The sequence below is a fragment of the Lissotriton vulgaris genome, chromosome 10, assembly GCF_964263255.1.
Source record: "Lissotriton vulgaris chromosome 10, aLisVul1.2, whole genome shotgun sequence".
Lineage (NCBI taxonomy): Eukaryota > Metazoa > Chordata > Amphibia > Caudata > Salamandridae > Lissotriton > Lissotriton vulgaris.
The window spans coordinates 879,217,108-879,236,390 of NC_141698.1; the positions used below are offsets into that span (position 1 = coordinate 879,217,108).

General features: G+C 45.7%; 1 protein-coding gene and 1 pseudogene across 3 annotated transcripts in view; both read left to right on the plus strand.

Annotated features, from left to right (window-relative positions):
• The first annotated feature begins 2,755 nt into the window (after window positions 1–2,755).
• Window positions 2,756–19,283, plus strand: part of CDK14 (cyclin dependent kinase 14) — a 2,039,605-nt gene continuing 2,023,077 nt past the window's right edge. For all 3 annotated transcript variants that reach the window (XM_086941837.1, XM_086941840.1, XM_086941838.1), the window contains exon 1: window positions 2,756–3,118. In XM_086941837.1, coding sequence (XP_086797963.1) covers window positions 3,022–3,118 — 97 coding nt within the window. In that variant the 5' untranslated portion in view covers window positions 2,756–3,021. The remainder of the gene's footprint in view (window positions 3,119–19,283) is intronic.
• LOC147688940 (malate dehydrogenase, cytoplasmic pseudogene) lies at window positions 12,503–13,717 on the plus strand (annotated as a pseudogene).

Below are 19,283 nucleotides of genomic sequence, written 5' to 3' on the forward strand. Positions count from 1 at the left end.
AAAATAACCAGGGTATTTACCAGCTGTGTTAAAGCTGATTTGGCTGGAAAGATGCCCTTTTTCGGAGCACATAGATGTTGCTCTGGGGTACTTTCTGTTGCTTTGTGTCATGGAGTGCGTACTGGGGCAGATCAGTGCAAACACTCATAGGTTTTAACACAAAGCCTGATCTACTAAGATGACCATACCGGGCTTTGCATCATAAATGAACACCTTCTTCAAGCAGATGTTACCAAAGGGGAAATTACGGTGATCTGGCTGGACTGTGTCATCAGCCATGTCATATGCCCATGTCACCGGAATCTAGAATGTACAATGCTTTGCCTGCCTGAGACATTCCATGGATCTTCAGTTACTCAGGACGTGGTACAGCTGTGACTAATAAATACTCTACTTGTGACATCTAACTATTTGTCATCCTTACATCTTCACAGAAATGTGTTAATTTCACCCAAAAATGATGTCTTGCATGTGCACTGCAGGGCACTGCACACATCTAATGCATGGAAGGCTTCTGTGTTTGTCTAGAAATTCCTGTACAACTCCTTGGCTTAACAGCCCACATTAACCTATCTACCACGATATTATGAGTAGCATTTTTAGAGTGTAAGTGCAGGGAATAACTGCAGCAGCAGATACAATCTTAGTAGATTATGGCTCTGTGCTGTGCTTTCCACCTTGCTCAATGGTTGCTGTGCAACTTGAAAAATTAGCAAATCTCCACCACTTCTGAAACTTAGGGCTGCACCATATTTACAACAATATGATGCAGCCCTGTGTTTCCCCCTGCGCTGGCTCTAAATGTAGCTGCCTAGTACCAATGCAGGCACTTTTATCTTAGTGCAAGGGTGTCTGCATTGCAGGAGAAGGTTGTGCACATAAATAATCTTTAAATGCTGTTTTGTAACTTCTATGTGTGCTGCTTAATGCAGCACACAAAGAAGTTGCAAACCATCTTTTTTTTTATGATTGTTTATGTGCCGCAAGGGACACCTTCCTACACATAAACAATCAATTGTGTTTTTCTGTTCCCATTTGTGCTGCACAACGCAGCACACATGGAAATAGCAAAAGCTAGGAGAAATTAAACATTTCTTGTTTTGCACCAGGGTAAGACCAGGTTTTCCATGGTCTTAATTTTGGCGCTGCCCCATATTTACACCACCCTTGTAAATAGAAGGCAGCGTCAGAATCAATGGTTGTTGTGGTGGAACGCCCACCGCAATGCCCATTGCCCTCCTCTTTCACTCTAAGTATAGAGTGAAAGGGTGCCTTATTTACAAGGCACCATAAACCACATTAAGTGGCTTAACGCTGCCTTGTAAATAAGGACGAAGCCCCTATCGCCACCACAAGGTCGTGAAAAGTGTCACTGTGGTGGCAATAGGGGCTTGTAAATATGCTCCGTAGTGTATTGTTGCCAACTAACACTGGCTTTTTATTCATAAGCACTGCAGATACTGGGATTTGTAGTTGAAGGTTGCCTTCACAATTAAGGGCATCTAAATCCCACCCTGCAAAGGATCACTGAGGAAAAAGCCAAGAATAACAGAAGGTGTTACAGCTCTTATGTGGTGCACAGAGATGTGAGAGACTGTACAAGCAGGAGGAAGATCATAGAGATGGTGCCTCCTATGGACAAAATACAAGGTCCAAACTTCTAAAGCTTAGAAGAATAAAGAGAGAGGGGCAGAGCAGTGAACCCTTTTGAACACTGGTAGAATCCTCAGCTGTGAGCCCTTTTATGAACGAGTTCCCCATGTTTTTCCCCTCTTGCTGTCAGTCACTGGTGTTGCATTGAAACAGTAAATTAATACATGTAAATGTTAATTTGCAATATTTCGAGAATGTTTAACTTTCCCCAAAATATTCTAGGACTGTGATTGGATAGAATATTAGCCTTTCGCGCGTCATTAACAGTGTATCCTGCCCTGGGGGGGGGCTATTGAAGGCAAATAACTCACGGTAAAGGGAGAGAAATACACCTATGAGCTTCTCCGTGAAGTTGGGGAGTGGTGCAGAGCGGAGAGCCTGTGGAGAGCTCTTGGTCTCTCTCTCTCTCTCTCTCTCTCTCTCTCTCTCTCTCTCTCTCTACCACTGAAAGATGAAAAGCAGCGAGTTTCGCTCTGTGTCCGAAAGAAGCCGTGAGGACTATTCACAAAGGCATTTTGGAGCAAGTAGAGAGCACTTATGCGAACTGACCCATCACATCTAAAATGGGAATATTCAGGGAATACTGTGAAATTAAAATGCAAAGATGCAATGTGTTCTATTTGTATTAAATGTATATGAACACATTTAATACAAATAGAAGACATTGCATATGTACATGCTTGCTAATAGGGACTAAGACATTTTGGGTCGAATCCTAAAGGCATGCAATGGTATATAAAGAGTTCTGTAATATTACTGTCTGTTCTCTTAAATGCTAGAGTTCATCACCCCCCCCCCCCCCCTTAGCATCTCGAAAGACCTCGCCCCTTGTAAATAAGAGTTACTGCCGTTGCAATAGTCCAGTTTGTGCAATAGAAGCGAACACATAGAACAGTACTAATTTCTTACATTATAACCTGCACTTGAGGCATGGTGTCTGGCGTCCTCTTGAAGGAATCGACGTGATTACTCGTCTCCAGGGATGGCTGCTTTATATGTGAACGTATGTCAGAGACTGACTAAAGAGGTTTGCACTTCCCTTCACTGGCGCGTGGTGGCGCTGTTGCTACCGCTAAAGACTTGGCCATGCCGGGTGCTGGCTGACAGTCCCGGTTGTACATGTCCACTCTCCTTCTGCCTCTCACAGCCGGGCAGCTGTCTGGCCGGAACTGCAGCATCCCTGCCCCGCGCTCCCTGCCTTCCCTCAGCCCGAGAGCGGGCTCGCAGGCCGTCTTCTCCTTCCATGGCCCTGAGCCCCGGACGGTGTTCAGAGGCTGCCGAGGGCGGCTGGTGCTGAGGCTGCGGAGCAGCAGAAACCGGCTTCCGTCACCCCGCACCACTGCGGCCCCGCATCATCGCCGGCTCTAGATGTGCGACCTGGACTTGCTCCCGCAGACCGCCGCGCCCCGCAGCAGCAGCATGAAAAAGTTGAGGAGAACTTTGTCGGACAGCTTAAGCCGCATCGGTGAGTGTCCAAAGATGCCGGGTGTGCCTCTAGCCTCCATACACGCGCGCACACTTACACCCACCCCCGCCAGGTTAGGGTGGTTCTGTAAGCACCACATTGTGTCGATGAACTTGAGTTGTCCGAGCTGGTGTTTCTGCTTTGCATTCTGGTATCAGTTGTTTTGCTTTCTTTGTTTTTCCTTTAATAATCGGGAGCCTACAAGTGAAGACGCTGGCATGGAAAGACCGGACTGCATGACAGCCGCATAAAAAAACACAAGACAATTTGTATGAAAGAGTAAAAAACTGGTAATCCATTTCAGAATCTTTGGCTACATAGGAGGGAATCAGTCGCCTACTTGGAGAGGGTTGCTGTTCTCCCTTAGCGCCGAGCATCTGCTGCCCGAATGGAATAACATGCGTAGTTGGTAAATGGCCAATTTGAAGTTGCATTCTGTGGCGTGTAGTTTTCGCTTATAACATCGAACTTGCGGGCTGAACGGTGTCCATGGGCAGTGCTGTCGGTTAAGAACACAGAAGAGGCTAAATGTGTCACCCATCACACTGGACCACTTGGGGGCCATCTATATGCGTACATTTGTCCAGGACTTTAAGTGCGATGAAACAACTGTGTGTGGGGTGTGTCTCTTAACCGGGGTGGCCGATCTAATTAGGGGCGTAGAAATCTGTAGGATCGTGTGCCGCCCAACTGGCATTCTGCTGCTTCTATCATTGCATCCTGATAGTACAACAAGTAACATTACACTTATAACAAGCCAGGACTCTTGGCTTTGTCAATGGCTGTTAGTTGCATAAGGCAAATAACCAACAATGTTGGCTCCGTTGTATGGAATATTGAAAATGCTTCAGAATTGAAATGATTCTGAAGCAAGTATAAGGAGTCTCTCTGAAGTTACATCAAAGACAGCAAATGGTGGTACTGCCGCAGAGGTACTTTTTTTCACCCTGAGGGTGAGAGCAAAAACGGGGAGCCCTGAAAGGGACCATCTCAGCATCTGCTTTTGAGACCTGCCGGTGCTGAGCCCCAGCAAAACCCAGCTCACTTTAAGCCCTGCATTTGCCTTTAGTGTCCCTGCCACTCACCCCTCCAAGGGCCGGTGTCTGTGTTTTCTGTCGAGCAGGTCACATCGCTCACAGTCGATGGGATAGAACAGTGGTTCCCAAAGTTTTGACTTCGGAGGACACCCATTGACTCACCACTGGAGTCCAGGGACCCCCAGCAATTTGTACGATTTAAATTTCAAACATTAAAAGATACAACAAACTTTGTTGGGGTTCTTCAATGATTCCCTTATTATCACCCTTCTCCAGTGCCTCTCATTTCTCCATAGCACATCTGTCACATGTATTTCATTTGTTTTATAGCATCTCTCATTATCATTGGAGGATGTCAGAGCACTTTACATCACACACATATAGAGACAATACATCATACTTGTAAATCAATGTAGAGAAAATGTTACATAAGGCAACGGGGACTACAAGGTGTAGGATTCACATGTCATCCACACTGGTAGGCATTTTTAAAGAGTACTTGGACTGGAAAAGCACACACTCAGGATTCAGAACCCCACACAGTGGTTAGCATTGACTTTAACCCAAATAAAGCCCTTTAGCAGCATCAGGATAATGAAAGACTGGGAAAAAACATAAGCTACTAACTTGTACCATGCAGTGTGTAAGCAGCTCTTTGATGACAGTTTACAGGTCACTGTGCTAGATTATGATTGTCTCTTGTGAGCTGAGAGTAATGAAAGAATCTCTGTGACAAAAAAAGTAATGGACTGACCTATGCACATAAAATTCTGTTTTTTTAAAATACACGGTACATGTTCTTAGCAGCAGGCTTATTAACCCTCTGTGCTACATTTGATAAGTCAAACCTGCCACTGGACAAAACTCTTATCTGTCGCCAGCAGGTACACTAATCACTGGTGTTATCTTGTCACTTTTATTGTTGCTCAAACTGCTAATTCTACAAAGAATTTTCGAGTGCTTTTAAAACTGCTCCCTGAGGACCCCCTGGGAATGTGTCAGGGACCCCTGGGGGTCCACGGACCCCAGTTTGGGAAACACTGGGATAGAATTTTCGGTGTGAACGTGCCAGTGTAAGGGGGCGCATAAGTGCCCCCTACAGCCTTGTAGATGTCATCATCATGCATCGGTGCCGGCTGAACAACCGGTAACTAAGCACCAACCCAGTCTCCCCACTAAATGTATCGGGGCTCAAACGCGCGGGATTAAAAAGTATTTGAGGGGATATCCAATGAGGCGTGGTGCGTGGAATATAACATTTGGTAGGGGAATTATGTTTGTTCTCCTTAATTTCCGAACCCCTATTCTGTATTAAACACGTAAGCAGGCGGGAAGGTGTTATCATTGATAAATTGACCGCCTTGCGACCAGCAGTCCGCTAATTCAGATTTCCCAATCTCATATAAGAGTGTGTGATCTTGGGCAACTCAACTGATTACCCTGAAAATCTGTCCTATTACCATAAGGAATACAATGCTATAATACGGGTGAACACCAGTATTAATCGTAATTGCACATGTCTAGCGCAGATGAGCCGTATAGTGCGTTAAAGTAGGGTGAGCAGTATAGTGCTTTAAGTAGGGTAGGGCGGTACACTGTAGGTCCAGAAGACTTGGAACGTTCGGCTTGAGCCTGGAAGCGGCCGAAGGCGGCTCCGTTCGCCGTGGAGGCCCCGTCAGTGACCCGGAGCGAGTGCCCCGGGGCTCTACGAATCATTTACTTGTACAAGAGCGAATGCCTCCCCGTTTCCTGTGAGGCGGTCGCAGCTGGTGAAGTAATTCTCTCTCGCCATAAGTCACCCCGGCTCCTGAGGCCTGAGATCACGGAAAGCTGCTTGGCAGCTGTACGCGGAGCCAGAGTGAGTCACACAGCTGCACTCTCACAGCACAGAACCCCTAGAACCAGGCAGTAGTGCGCCCCCTAATGGCATACTGAAGCCACACAGCGACAATGCGGTTGCAAAGGTGATAAACCTGAAAGGTGATTGTTTCGAAAGTTACTATATCATCACTGCTTTAAATGTAGCTATAAAAGCGCAACTTACTCACTGCTCCAGAGTCCCTACTTGCCTCTGAGAAGTGCTGGAACTCTCCGATAAAATCATCATCGCTGAGAAGTGCAGGTAACCTGTCAAATTAAAGTGTAGGTACCGGGGACCAGAAAGTGCCTGCCCATTTAAAGCACTGAACATCATTATACAGCATGTAAACTTAAAAGTGTAAATTCACTCCTTAGCCCAGCATCAGGACACATTCGGATGCATGTGCAAGCTGGGGTTCTTAGGGTACTAATGGCGCTGCGCCAACGAGGAAAGTGGCAGAGCGGCTCGGAAATGACAGGGGGTGCCGACATGCCAGTGGGTGGTGTGGTCTGCCGCTGGGAGGCGGAGGGGATGGGGGTGCAGTTGTGGGAGGGCGTATTTAGAAGTGCACGGGTGAAGTGCGCAGTCTGAAAGTCCCTGCTTCGCCCCAGGGAAGAAGCACACCGGTGCATTGACAACTTTGTGGTAATTGGGAGCAAACCCTTCTCTTCTAGGCGCTAGGAGAAACCTGCATCAGAACACTTACCGCTAGGTTTGAAATGAAACCCCCCATGAATGATGCTGTATTTCGAGTTGTATGCTGGTCAGATATACGCTAGACTGTCAATAATATTAAGATGTCATTAGCCAATTGTATAAGTCTACATATTGGCGAGGATGTGGCGTTAGAGCCAGAGCTGCTGACTTTGCAACTGGGTCTCGGTGTCAGCTAACATCCTGTGATTCTGGGAAAATCATCAGTCCCCCATGGCTGAAAAGTGAACCTGTGGTCCTGGTGCTCATGGAAAGCTCCCCTATGCCTTCAGGTCGAGTTCGCGCTATATAAAAATTGAAAAAATAAATACATTTATAAATCGACTGGTGAGCGGCAAAATGTCTTTCTATATTTAGAACTAGCAGCCTGTCCCGACGTTGTCCGGGTATGAATTGCTGCCGGCCAGTAGTATATTGTTTTGTAGGATTTTGTTTTGATAGCATTTCTTATCTGTGACAGGCCTGTGAAACGCTCCGATTCACAGTGCACTGCTGATGTACTTAAGAGTGCGCGTTCAGTAGTGTGTGAACTCGAGTTTCCCTACTTTATTTTTCCTTGCAATATTATATAGCGGGAACTCGACAACATGGCATGAGCACAATTTACATTACAGAAGAACACATTCATTTGTGGTAGGCACAGGGAGACAAAGCGATTTGCCTGGAATCACAGGATGTTGAGCTGATGCCGAGATTCGAACGTCCCCAGCTCTAAAGTTTGCAATTCTAGAACTTGTTGGTGGAGTTGTGTCTAAAAGTGTATGTCGGTGCTGGCCATCAATGAGAGAGACCTGTGCATTTTTCTAATGGGTGGTGAAAAAATATGAGTATGCTGCTGGAGATGTGGGCTGCCGTGCCACCAATGTACTTTCCGGGGGAGGGTAAACACCCATTATTCCGCAACTTTCTTTCCGCATTCCATCACTCCCCATACTTTCATTACAAAAGTACCATGACTCGGCAATGCCATTATAACGCATGGCATTACATTTTATATGCTTTTACCACGCATACATTTACAGCGAAATTCGTTGTAAATGCATGAAAGGTAAAAGCATGTTTTATTTTTAATGTTTGGATAAGGTATGTATGGGTATAGGGGTATATTTTTTGGGGTACTGAGGTATATGTTTTGGGGTGTTTGGGTATTTTAAGGGTTCAGATATAGTTTTGGGTTATGGGGTACAGGGGTAGTTGTGGGGTTTGTGGATAGGTATGGGTTTTGGGGTACAGGGGTATTTTTAGGGTTCAGGGCTAGGTTTGGGTTTTGGGGTATAGGGGTATTTTTAGGGTTCAGGGGTGGGTTTGGGTTTGGGGTACAGGGGTATTTTAGGTTTTGGGGTACAGGGTTATTTTTAGGGTTCAGGGCTAGGTTTGGGTTTTGGGGTACAGGGGTATTTGAAGAGTTCAGGGTTAGGTTTGGGTTTTGGGGTACAGGGGTATTTTAGGGTTCAGGGGTAGGTTTGGGTTTTGGGGTACAGTGGTATTTTTAGAGTTCAGGGTTAGGTTTGGGTTTTGGGGTACAGGGGTATTTTTAAGGTTCAGGGGTAGGTTTGGGTTTTGAGGTACAGGGGTATTTATAGGGTTCAGGGCTAGGTTGGGTTTTGGGGTACAGGGATATTTTTAGGGTTTAGGGATAGGTTTGGGGTACAGGGTATATTTATAGGGTTAAGATGGGTTAGTGTTTAAGGGTGTTGGGGTATTTTAAGGAGTAAGGGTGGGTTATGATTATGGGGTGCAGGGGTATTTAAAGGGAGCAGGGTGAGATTAGCACACAATATGAGACATGGCAGTAGGGTGAAACGTTCCTCACGCCCCCAGCGTTTGTCACGCCCCCAGCACATGCCCACAGCACAACGCAGACACGCCCACAAGGGACTACTTTGCTGGCACGGTTCTTTTACCTTTTAAATGTATCTGGTGGGCGTCTGCATAGCCTATGTCCTTCTGCAGCAACTGCCCTTTCCATCGCTGTATTGGGTGTTGTGATTGGTGCTGCGGTTCCTGAGATTACCCGCCTCAAACGTTTGGGCTCTCTCTTTATTATATTAGTATAGATATATGTTGTTTTTGCTATAAACATAGGCGAGATTAAAGGGTCCACTGGTAAATACAGAGTTTGCTAATGTGCCATAATTTAGGCTAACACTGCGCGGATCGGATTTATGTAGGGGACTGTAAACTGCGATCCCCTCGGGCTGCTGAACTGTACCGGCCCTGCTCCAAGGTGCCATGGTCAGATTCTGGCAGAAATTCTCTTACTTTCCAAGTTCCACTGCTCTTTTTATGACAAGAAAGTGCTGTTTATCAAAGCCTCTAACTCGGAACCTTGGCGTAGGTACCTAACTCATTCCTTCCTGCATTACCCTGCCTCTTAATGACTCTGTATTACTACCAGGGCTTTTAGTGGGATGAAAAAATTGCGTGTAGGGGGGGGGGGGGGGGAATGTAATTAAGGGCGTGGCTTAATCACTTAAGCTTTAAATTTGTGCTGAGCATGGTGTGCCACCGACTTGTATTTTGCTATTACTGTCATTGCCTCCAGATATATGATACAACAAGTAACATCATACCTCCATGAAGTCAGGACTATTGGCTTTGTCAATGGTTGTCAGTGGCATACGATAAATAAGCAGCAACTATGGTTTGTATGTAATATTGAAAAAGCTTCCACTTAACCCCTTCGCTGCGGCGGCTATTCCGCCGCAGCGCTAAAGGGGCGGGGCGGCCGCCGCATGCTGGTGACAGAACCGCTCCGTCACCAGCTACAGTTGAGCTGTGCTGGTGACGGAGCGGTTCCGTCATGACCCGCCCCGCTCATTAGAACGCCCGCGCAGGCGCGAAATCAGCGCCGCGCAGGCGCGGCGGCCGGGCCATGACGGAACCGCTCCGTCATCAGCACAGCTCAACTGTAGCTGATGACGGAGCGGTTCCGTCATCAGCATGGAAGGGGTTAAAGCCCTGTGGGTGACATCACAACAATGTTGCTGCTCCTGAGTTTCAAAAAGAGAAAGGAAATCCAGAGAGAAAATGACTCTCTTTAAAGGATTTCCCTTTCACTACAACGATCACCTGGCATGGCGTCATGCCGTAACTTCACTACTGAGAAGTGAGCAGTGTGAACACGCGCACATCGATGTGCCTGCTGTCACTGCAGTCCAGAAAAAACGGCCCGCCTGTGCCAGGGTACAAAACAGAGCCCGATCGAGACTTTGTTTCGCAGACCCCTGTAAACAACTGCCAGTGCTCAGCACTAGTGAGACCCGGCCCACTTAACCCCTTCGAGGCTAATGACGAGCTGGGCTCGTCATGGCGCTTACCTGCCCTGCGCGGATGACAAGGCCAGCTCGTCATGAAATAAAGGAATAAAGCGATTCCCAGCGCAGGACGGGAAAACGCCTAGCAGCCAAGTGGTTAAAGCCCTGATTACTTTTGTATGCTAATGTCAAAAGTGCGCTTTGTCCCAGAAGGCTTCAATTAATATTATCAATTTGAAAAGCTCAGCTTTCACTTTACAGTCATCTTGGCGCTACAAAGCCACCAATCGACTCAGGGAGTGAACCATTCTTAGTATTTTACAGACAGGAGAACCATCAGACACCTTATATACTTTGGAAAGAGCCCCGTTTTTAGGTTCTTCCTAAAGCTCAGCAAGTTTGCATTGGCTCTGAGGGAGATTGGCAGCCTGTTCCATAATTCAAATACAGTCAAGGATTTTAAAAGGGGTTATCTCACCAGTTGCTTGAGCTGACAAACACGATGTTTAGGATATAGTAACAATACCTCGGTCAGTGCTATTAATATGTTTTTATTATGGCATTTCACTATTTATTTAAATATTTCTATGAACAACAGTGGATCCACTCGAGGAATACTTGTTGAAAGCCAACCCGCTCTCAGCCTGGGAAGCAGCCAATAAAGCCAATAAACTTTAAGTTAAGTTAAGTTAAGGAAAGTAATTAATATCTGTCATCCTCTTAACCCCGTCAACAGTGACCTCCACACAATGCTTTAAATACGACAAAAAGGTGTTTGGAATGGCGGGGTGTGGCCAAAGAAGCGTAACTAGAACTCTTTTGTTATGGCCTTTGTAATTCAGTACTTGGCCTAGTGCACATAAACTAGAGTTCCGAGCTGCATGGGATGCGATCGGCATTTGTTTGCCTCTCCTTGAGTTTTCTGTTATTGCATCCAGCCATATCCCACAAAACGAGCCCATGTGCCTAAGAATATTGGCTTTGCCAATGCTTGTTGGTAGTATTGGCTACATGGAAAGCTGCAATAATTTGGTTGTGAATAATTTGGATTGGGGATGTTTCAATTCTTAAAATGTGAGACTGTGAATTCGCCATTGATGGAGTTTCTGTGGAATAGGTAGAGGCCCTCGCAGTTTCTGAATCACTCCTGTCTTCCCCTCCTCACTACTATTTTCTTCAGTTTCTTGCTCTGCTAGCCACCTATAGCCTTCTTCCTCCCACATCCTACTGAAGTCCTCCTTCTACACGTCCCACACATCTCCTTCCTCTTCATCACTGTCTTTTCACTATCTCCTTCTGCATCACATGCACTCTCTCTCTTCCTTCGGTGCTGTCAACATTTAAGCAGTAGCGTAGACCTCCATCACACTTTCATGTAAAATGGTAAGTGCAATTGTCATGTATGAGACTATGGCTGTGTAAGCCATAGTCTCATACATGACATCGTCTGCAGAGAGGCCAAGAATTGGAGGGGCAGGGTCTCTGAACATCTTTAAACCCACTGATAGGCACTGTGGAAAACCAGAACTGCTTTTAAGTTCAATCCCATATCTCTCAATATTTCACGGCCACAAACACTCCCCCACAAGCAGAATTCACCCAGACCAATAATGCACTACTCATATTGGATGATGAGGTCATCCTTAACTATGTCACTTCTGTTTCTGAAAGTTACAGTACTAGCATGCAAGTCAATGTCTGCGCTAGCACTTTAGCTTGCTTTTTAGAGTTTTTTTATTTGCATTTTAAATTGCTGTCCTTGGTTTGATATGAACTTTTCATGTCTATTAACCTGTTTTATGGCGACGGCAGCTCTGATTTTAAAATGAATCATCTATATTGCGTTGTTTTTATCATGTACTTTTATGGTTTAATATGATTAAACCGAATAAAGGAAGAATTGAATTGAATTGACCCAGGCACCTGACGGCGACTCATTTCACAGCATATACTATACAAGAGTCCCATGTAGTATGAAAAAGGCACAGGCCCAACATCTGGACAGAGCAAATGTCTTTTATGGAATGACAGAGGAAATATAACCTGTACTGTTAATAAGGACTTTGTCACTGACAAGGAATACAGCAAGAGATTTTAAGTCATTGTTATGAAATCAATCAGTATTTTTCTCCTTGAAGTTAGGGCCATAAATGCCGGGCCTGATAGGGGCCTGTTTCAAAGTCACTTTTAAATTATTGGCGGGTCTGAGACCTGGAAGGACCTGCTCCACTGAAAGCCCTGCCACCAGCAGACTGATCTGCCTTCTGGTTCCAAGATGTCACACGTGTGAGCATCACCAAAACAGTGGTATTACTCTGCACTTTTACAACTAGTAATGATCCTGGGGCATAGCGCCCTTCTACCATTTGTATGGCCTCATAGCAGTGTGGGTAATCAGTTATGGAAGGTTTGTCTCCTTCGTCTCCTGATCCCGTAGAGGTGACCTGGGCCAGTGTGGAGGTTGCAGCCACCGAGTGAATAGACTTCTCGCCTGCTCCGTGACTACTTCCTCACCATGTCATCGATGCGTGTTTTAGTGACTGGCGCTGCTGGTCAGATCGTCTACTCGTTGCTGCAATCTATTGCCAAGGGAGATGTCTTTGGCAAGGAGCAGCCCATAACCCTCCTTTTGTTGGACATCACTCCCATGATGACTGCGATGGAGGGTGTAGTAATGGAACTTGAGGACTCTGCTTTCCCACTGCTGAGAGAGGTTATTGCAACTGACAAAGAGGAGGTGGCTTTTAAAGATCTTGATGTTGCACTCCTGGTTGGCTCTATGCCAAGACGAGAGGGTATGGAGAGGAAAGATTTGCTGAAAGCAAATGTGAAAATTTTCTAATCCCAAGATGCTGCATTGGACAAGTATTCCAAGAAGACTGTGATGGTTTTGGTGGTTGGGAATCCAGCCAATACCAACTGCTTGACAGCCGCAAAGTCTGCTCCGTCCATCGCAAGAGAGAACTTCAGCTGCTTGACTCGCCTGGATCACAACCGAGCTAAAGCCCAGATTTCCCTGAAGCTCAAGGTGTAGTGTGATGATGTGAAGAATGTCTTAATCTGGGGCAATCACTCCTCCACACAGTATCCAGATGCAACCCATGCCAAGGTCAAGGTACAAGGGAAGGAAGTGGGAGTCTATGAAGCCATCAAAGATGACACCTATCTCAAGGGGGATTTCATCTCGACAGTACAGCAGTGCAGGGCTGCTGTAATCAAAGCTAGAAAGTTATCCAGTGCCATGTCTTCTGCAAAAGCCATCTGTGATCATCTGCATGATATCTGGTTTGGCACCCGAGAGGGAGAATTTGTTTCAATGGGAGTGATTTCAGATGGCAATTCCTTCGGCATCCCTGAGGATTTGGCTTATTTGTTTCCTGTGACTATCAAGAATAAAAGCTGGTGCTTTGTTGAAGGGATACCAATCAATGATTTCTCCCACGAGAAGATGGATTTAACAGCCAAAGAGTTGGTGGAGGAGAAAGAAACTGCATTTGAATTTCTTGCTACTGCTTGACTAGATGAAATTCCAGTTTTAGAAAAGCACTTAAATGCCCAGACAATAAAATGTTGTCTTTAAACCTTCAGTAGCACTTAACCATATGTTTGGAGAGAAACTATTTTAAACTATCAAGGTCATTTATCTTAAAGATTGCATCAAAATTATGACTGTGATGTTAATAATGATGGTTCAAAAAACAACATCTGTGAAATAAATAACTTGGTGTTTGATTTAAAAAACAAAACACAACCCCCCCCCCATCAAATCCTGCACATTTTAATACGCCTCCACCGGGACAACTTCGCACGGGTCAGGTGTAGAAGAAATGGCCTCCTATCAGCAAAATTCCCCGTTGGCAGGGGGGTGAGACAGGGTTACGTTTTGGCGCCTACCCTGTTTTGCCTTTATGTCAACGGGGTAATTTCTCATTTAAATGGGATACAATATACTGATGCCCCCAAACTAGCTGGCAGCAGGGTGCCTGCGATAATGTTCGCAGACGACACCCTGCTGCTCTCAAAATCCCCAATGGGTATACAGAAGGTTTTGGATGGCTTTGTGGGATTTTGTGAGGAAAGGGGTTTGGAAATCAACGCCCTGAAAACCAAATTCATGATTTTCAATCCCCCGGCACACATGAGACCCAACCCCGTAATTGGAACAACTAGACTGGAAAGAGTGCAGACTTTTGAATATCTAGGGGTAACCCTTAATGAAAGTATGACGTGGGTCCCGCATCAAATTAAGTCTCAACTCAGGCAGTCCCAACTTACAGGGGACATTTTAAAACTACCCAATACATCTACAATAAAACCTATCCGACCAGTTGTGGAGATTTACAAAACACAAGTGAGAGGGGCTGTTACTTATGGGGGTGAACTTTGGGGGCATGCCTGTAGGCCTGAGATCGTGGGCACAGAAAATAAATTCCTCAGGCAAAGCCCGTCTGCGCCCGTCCGCGCCGGGACCGGGCCTAGGGCCACAACCCCTGGCCCTCCTCTCTCGTATAACCGGAGCACACTGTTGGAGATCGGTCCCTCCCACGCCCCTCTCTGTACCAAACACGATTTCTCCACAATGCCTCTGGAGACACAAATACAATGCCAACATTGTAAAACAACACTCGCGTTCGCGAATTCAACCAGCCTAGCTCAAAACGTAGGGTCTGAGAAAGACACTCACGTGACTATGGCACTCATTAACGCGCGCTCCCTGAGCAAGCATTGCCAGGAAATAGCCGATCTCATCAGCGATTTCAACTTAGATGTTCTCTACATTACAGAGACATGGTCTGATGAGGCATCTGCCCCTGACTATGTTACGGCAGTTCCCCCAGGCTTTAGTGCCTATCGGCAGGACAGGCCCAAAGGGAAAGGTGGTGGGCTAGCTATTATAGCGCGAGACCAATTTGAAGTCCGCTCCTCGCCTATACCCATTACTTCATGCGAAGCTATGCATTTTAATATAAAATTGTCCTCGACTTACAACTTCAAGGGAGTGCTCCTCTATAGACCCCCTGGGAACAGATCTGCGTTCCTTGCTAACCTTAGTAACATCACAGAGTCTATAGTTACAGAAGAGTCCACCACAATTATGGGCGATTTCAACTTCTATCTGGAGCAAAGCAGCGATAGGGATACTATTTCCCTTACATCCGACCTAGAAATAATGGGACTCAGTCAACTGGTTACGACCCCCACCCATCAGGCAGGTCATACGCTAGATGGAATCTTTTCAAATGTGGAAGGTCTGTGTATAACCTCAGTTCTCCCCATGACATGGACTGACCACTCAGTCATTCTTAGCAGCCTCACTATCAAAGGCTCGCCGAGGAAAAAGGTTGTTCACACGAACAGTGGCACCTTCAAAGCATGGAAGGACATTAACTCTAATGACCTAACGTTGCTGTTAAACAATACCATCCCGGATCTATCCACTGACCCCATTACTGCCACCAACCAATTTCAGAAATGGCTGGGAGAAGCCACTACTCAGCTGGCACCTACCAAATCTCTCTCAAGAAACAGAAATTTGCCTAAAGCTCAGTGGTACACAAAAGAACTGAAAATTCAAAAACAATTAACTAGGAATAGAGAACGGCACTGGCGAAGAACTTATGACAGCGAAAATAAGGAAAAATATAAACAAGCTCTTGCTTCTTATAAAGCTATGATAGTAGCAGCTAAAAAACACTATTTTACCACAAATATAGAGACCGCGAAAAATTCTAGCAGACAGCTATATAACATCGCTAAAACTCTCTCTGGAAACACTCCGGATCTTAACCCTCCCCCATCACAAGCATTATGTGATGCCTTATCCAAGTTCTTCTTCACGAAGGTCAATGACATTTACCAAGCTCTTACCTCAGACCCCGCCAGCAGTCTTGTTACCTCCCCAATGATCACACCGAAAAACACCATGACCAGTTTTAAACCCCTCATCACGGATCAAATTAAGGGCATAGTAAAATCGATCAAAGCCGGGTCAGCTCTGGATCCCTGCCCAACCTCGGTGATTGCAACCGTACCAGACACAGTCATCCCCATCATCACTCATGTCTGTAACACAATACTGACATCTGGAACTTACCCTGACTCATTAAAAAATACGCTGATTAAACCCCTGCTAAAAAAGCCTAGTCTAGATAAAGGTGAACTAAAAAACTATCGCCCCATCCCGAGCCTCCCTTTTTTAGCTAAAGTCACCGAAAAGGCCATGAACCAGCAACTCTCGGAATTCATAGAGAGTCACAACTTGCTGGATGATACTCAGTTCGGTTTCCGTAAACACCATGGTACGGAAACCGCTCTCATCAAAGCAGCTGATGACATAAGAGTCATCCGTGATCAGGGAGGAACAGCACTGCTGGTCCTTCTTGATCTCTCAGCAGCCTTCGATACGGTCGACCACAGGATCTTGGTCGACCGTGTCGAAAGGATGGGTATTCAGCTTACTGCCAGGGATCTACTTGCCTCTTTCCTGGCCAACAGAACCCAGGCGGTCACCTTGGGCCTTTTTCAATCAGTGGATTTGTCGTTACCGTGTGGGGTCCCTCAAGGCTCATCCCTAAGTCCGACACTATTTAATATATATGTGCCGGACCTTGCTAGTGTCATCAAAGCACACGGGATGAGCCTAACCTCATACGCCGACGACACTCAGCTGGTACTGGCCATAAAGGGCGATGGACAGGAGGTGGCAGAAAGATTCCAAAGGGGGATGATTGCTATCGGTGAGTGGATGGCAAGAAATTGCCTGAAGCTCAACTCCGATAAAACGGAGGTGGTTATCTTTGGCAACCTTCTGCCAGCCTGGTCTGCAGCTTGGTGGCCATCGGCTCTTGGTATCCCTCCTACCCCCACCGTTAAGGTCAGAAACCTAGGAGTGACATTCGATGACCAGCTCAGCTTCATGGCCCATGCAAATAAGGTGGCAGCCAATGCCCATTTTAAGCTCAAAATGATAAAAAAGATCATCCCTTATCTACCAGATTCAGCAGCCAAGACGTTAGTCACCTCCCTGGTCCTGACATCGTTGGATTACTGCAACGGTCTTTTGCTTAATGCACAAAGCAGAGTCACTAAAAAACTACAGACTGTGCAGAATGCAGCGGCACGCGTGCTGTCCAAAAAACCCAAATTTGCACCCATCTCGGACACCCTGAAAGGTTACCATTGGTTAACCATCCAAAATAGGGTAAAATTCAAATCACTGTGCATAGTCTATAAGACTCTGCAGGATCAAGGACCGCGCTTTCTCAAAAAGCAACTAATTCCTTATAATCCGCCCAGAACACTTCGCTCTACCTCGCTCAACCAACTTGTGGTTCAACGAAGCAGAACAGTCTCTTGGGGTGACCGCCGCTTTTCTATTGCAGCCCCTAAAATCTGGAACTCCCTACCAAACCACATAAAAACAAGTTCCACACTCCTTCAGTTCAGAAAAAAATTGAAGAGGTGGTTATTCAACCAGTAAATCCAGCCTCCAATCATCTGATCAGGGAGAGGCAGCTTTGCATACTAGCGCCGAGACGCCTACGGGTAATTGCACACGCTCTACAAATGCCATTAAATAAATAAATATACTGTTGCTGCTGCCCACTAGCACTCCCCTGTTACCTATCAGACTTGACATGGGACTTCGGCCAATAGACGAGGTCGTGGGCCTGAAGCCTCTAGCATTTTGGCGGAGATTATGGAGCACCCCGGAGCTCGCTCCCTATAGACAGGAATTATTGGAAATTCTAAGGCTACCCAATGTGTTGAAAATCCTGTGGCTTGTATATATTAAAAATGAATTTTTCAAGCTAGGGATTCCCCAAATGTGGTACGACCCTGAAATTGCTTGCCCTAGGACCTCAAGAAAAAGCTTGTCCAAACTTTTTTATGAAAGTAAATTAACTGCCTCTGTACGCAGTGTACACAGCGGCACCCTAACAGATTGTTTTTAAAGGAAACAGATTTTTATCATTTTGAAATTGTAATGGATGATATTTTCCCTGTTTTTACGAGGAAGTTGTACTTGCAGTGGAGGTATGGTACATTACCAATCAGAGCTTTTACATGTAATTGGTCTTCAGCAGCTTTGAAAAATTGTCCTAATTGCAGCTGTGACCTGGAAACTGAAACACATATCATGTTTTTTTGCCCTGCCTATTGAACAATGAGGAGGCACTGGCTGGTGCCCTTATACAAAAACATGCGAATTACACAGTGCATGCAAGCCTATCGCATTCTTAAAACCGATTTGTCACCCATAGTAGTTTGTTCTGTTGCTAAATTTCTCACGGCGATATGGCATAAACGCAGGGGCGTGCTGAAAACTGTACAACTTGGTTAATGCACATGCACTTTACAAAGAACAATTCTCTAGCTGATGTGCAGAGGTTTTTGACTGATTTGAATTATCTACCACACAGACTTTTATCAGTATGAATTTGTTTCTTCATCCAATGTTTTTTAAAATGAGAAATGTGTTTTTATGATTGTATGTACATCTTTTAGGGCATGTATTGCCGAAATAAAGATTATGAAATGGAAATGGAAATGGAAGGTTTGCTCACATGCCACTGAGTAAATTCATAGACTGGATTCTGGTTTGTGTTTGACACTGTGGTTGTGTTGTGTAGATATTAGAGATGAATCAGGTCTGATTAAGTGACTCTGAAAGCAGAATTGCGGGCTGGTGTGGCAGGGTACATCCTGTGACAATGACAGTGCCCCCGTCATAGGGTGTTTATGCCTGTAACTCCAGGCCTCAATGTGTGTCAATCTCTCTGCCATTGTGTGTGGGTGTTAGACAGTGTTTCCCTGTCAAAGTGTGCCTCTTTTTGTCTTCCTATACCAGTGTGTCTGTGTTACTGTCTTTCAGTGTCTCCCTGTACCAATGCACCTCTCAGCATCCCTGCCAAACTGTGCCTCACAGATACAGAGGTTACTTTCTTCCCCCTCTTTCCATGGGCTTGCAGAGTGATGCACTATAATAGCCACTCGGGGCACAAGGTTTTCCATCGCACCTGGGGAAATCCCAGCACTACTCTGTATACACTCCAATGTCTCCATGTTCCAGTGTGCATTTCAGTGTCTTTATGTGCAGGTGTGCCGTAGTGACCTTCAGTGTCTTCCTGTCCCAGTATGTGTCATGTCTCCCAGCATACTTATATCTCAGTGTTCAAGTGCACCTCTCTGTGTTTTTCATTCCCAATATGTGTTACTCTTGTCTCTGTGTCTCCATTTTACATATCATTATCTTCTTGTTCCAGTGTGCTTGTTCACATCTCCTTTCCCATTGT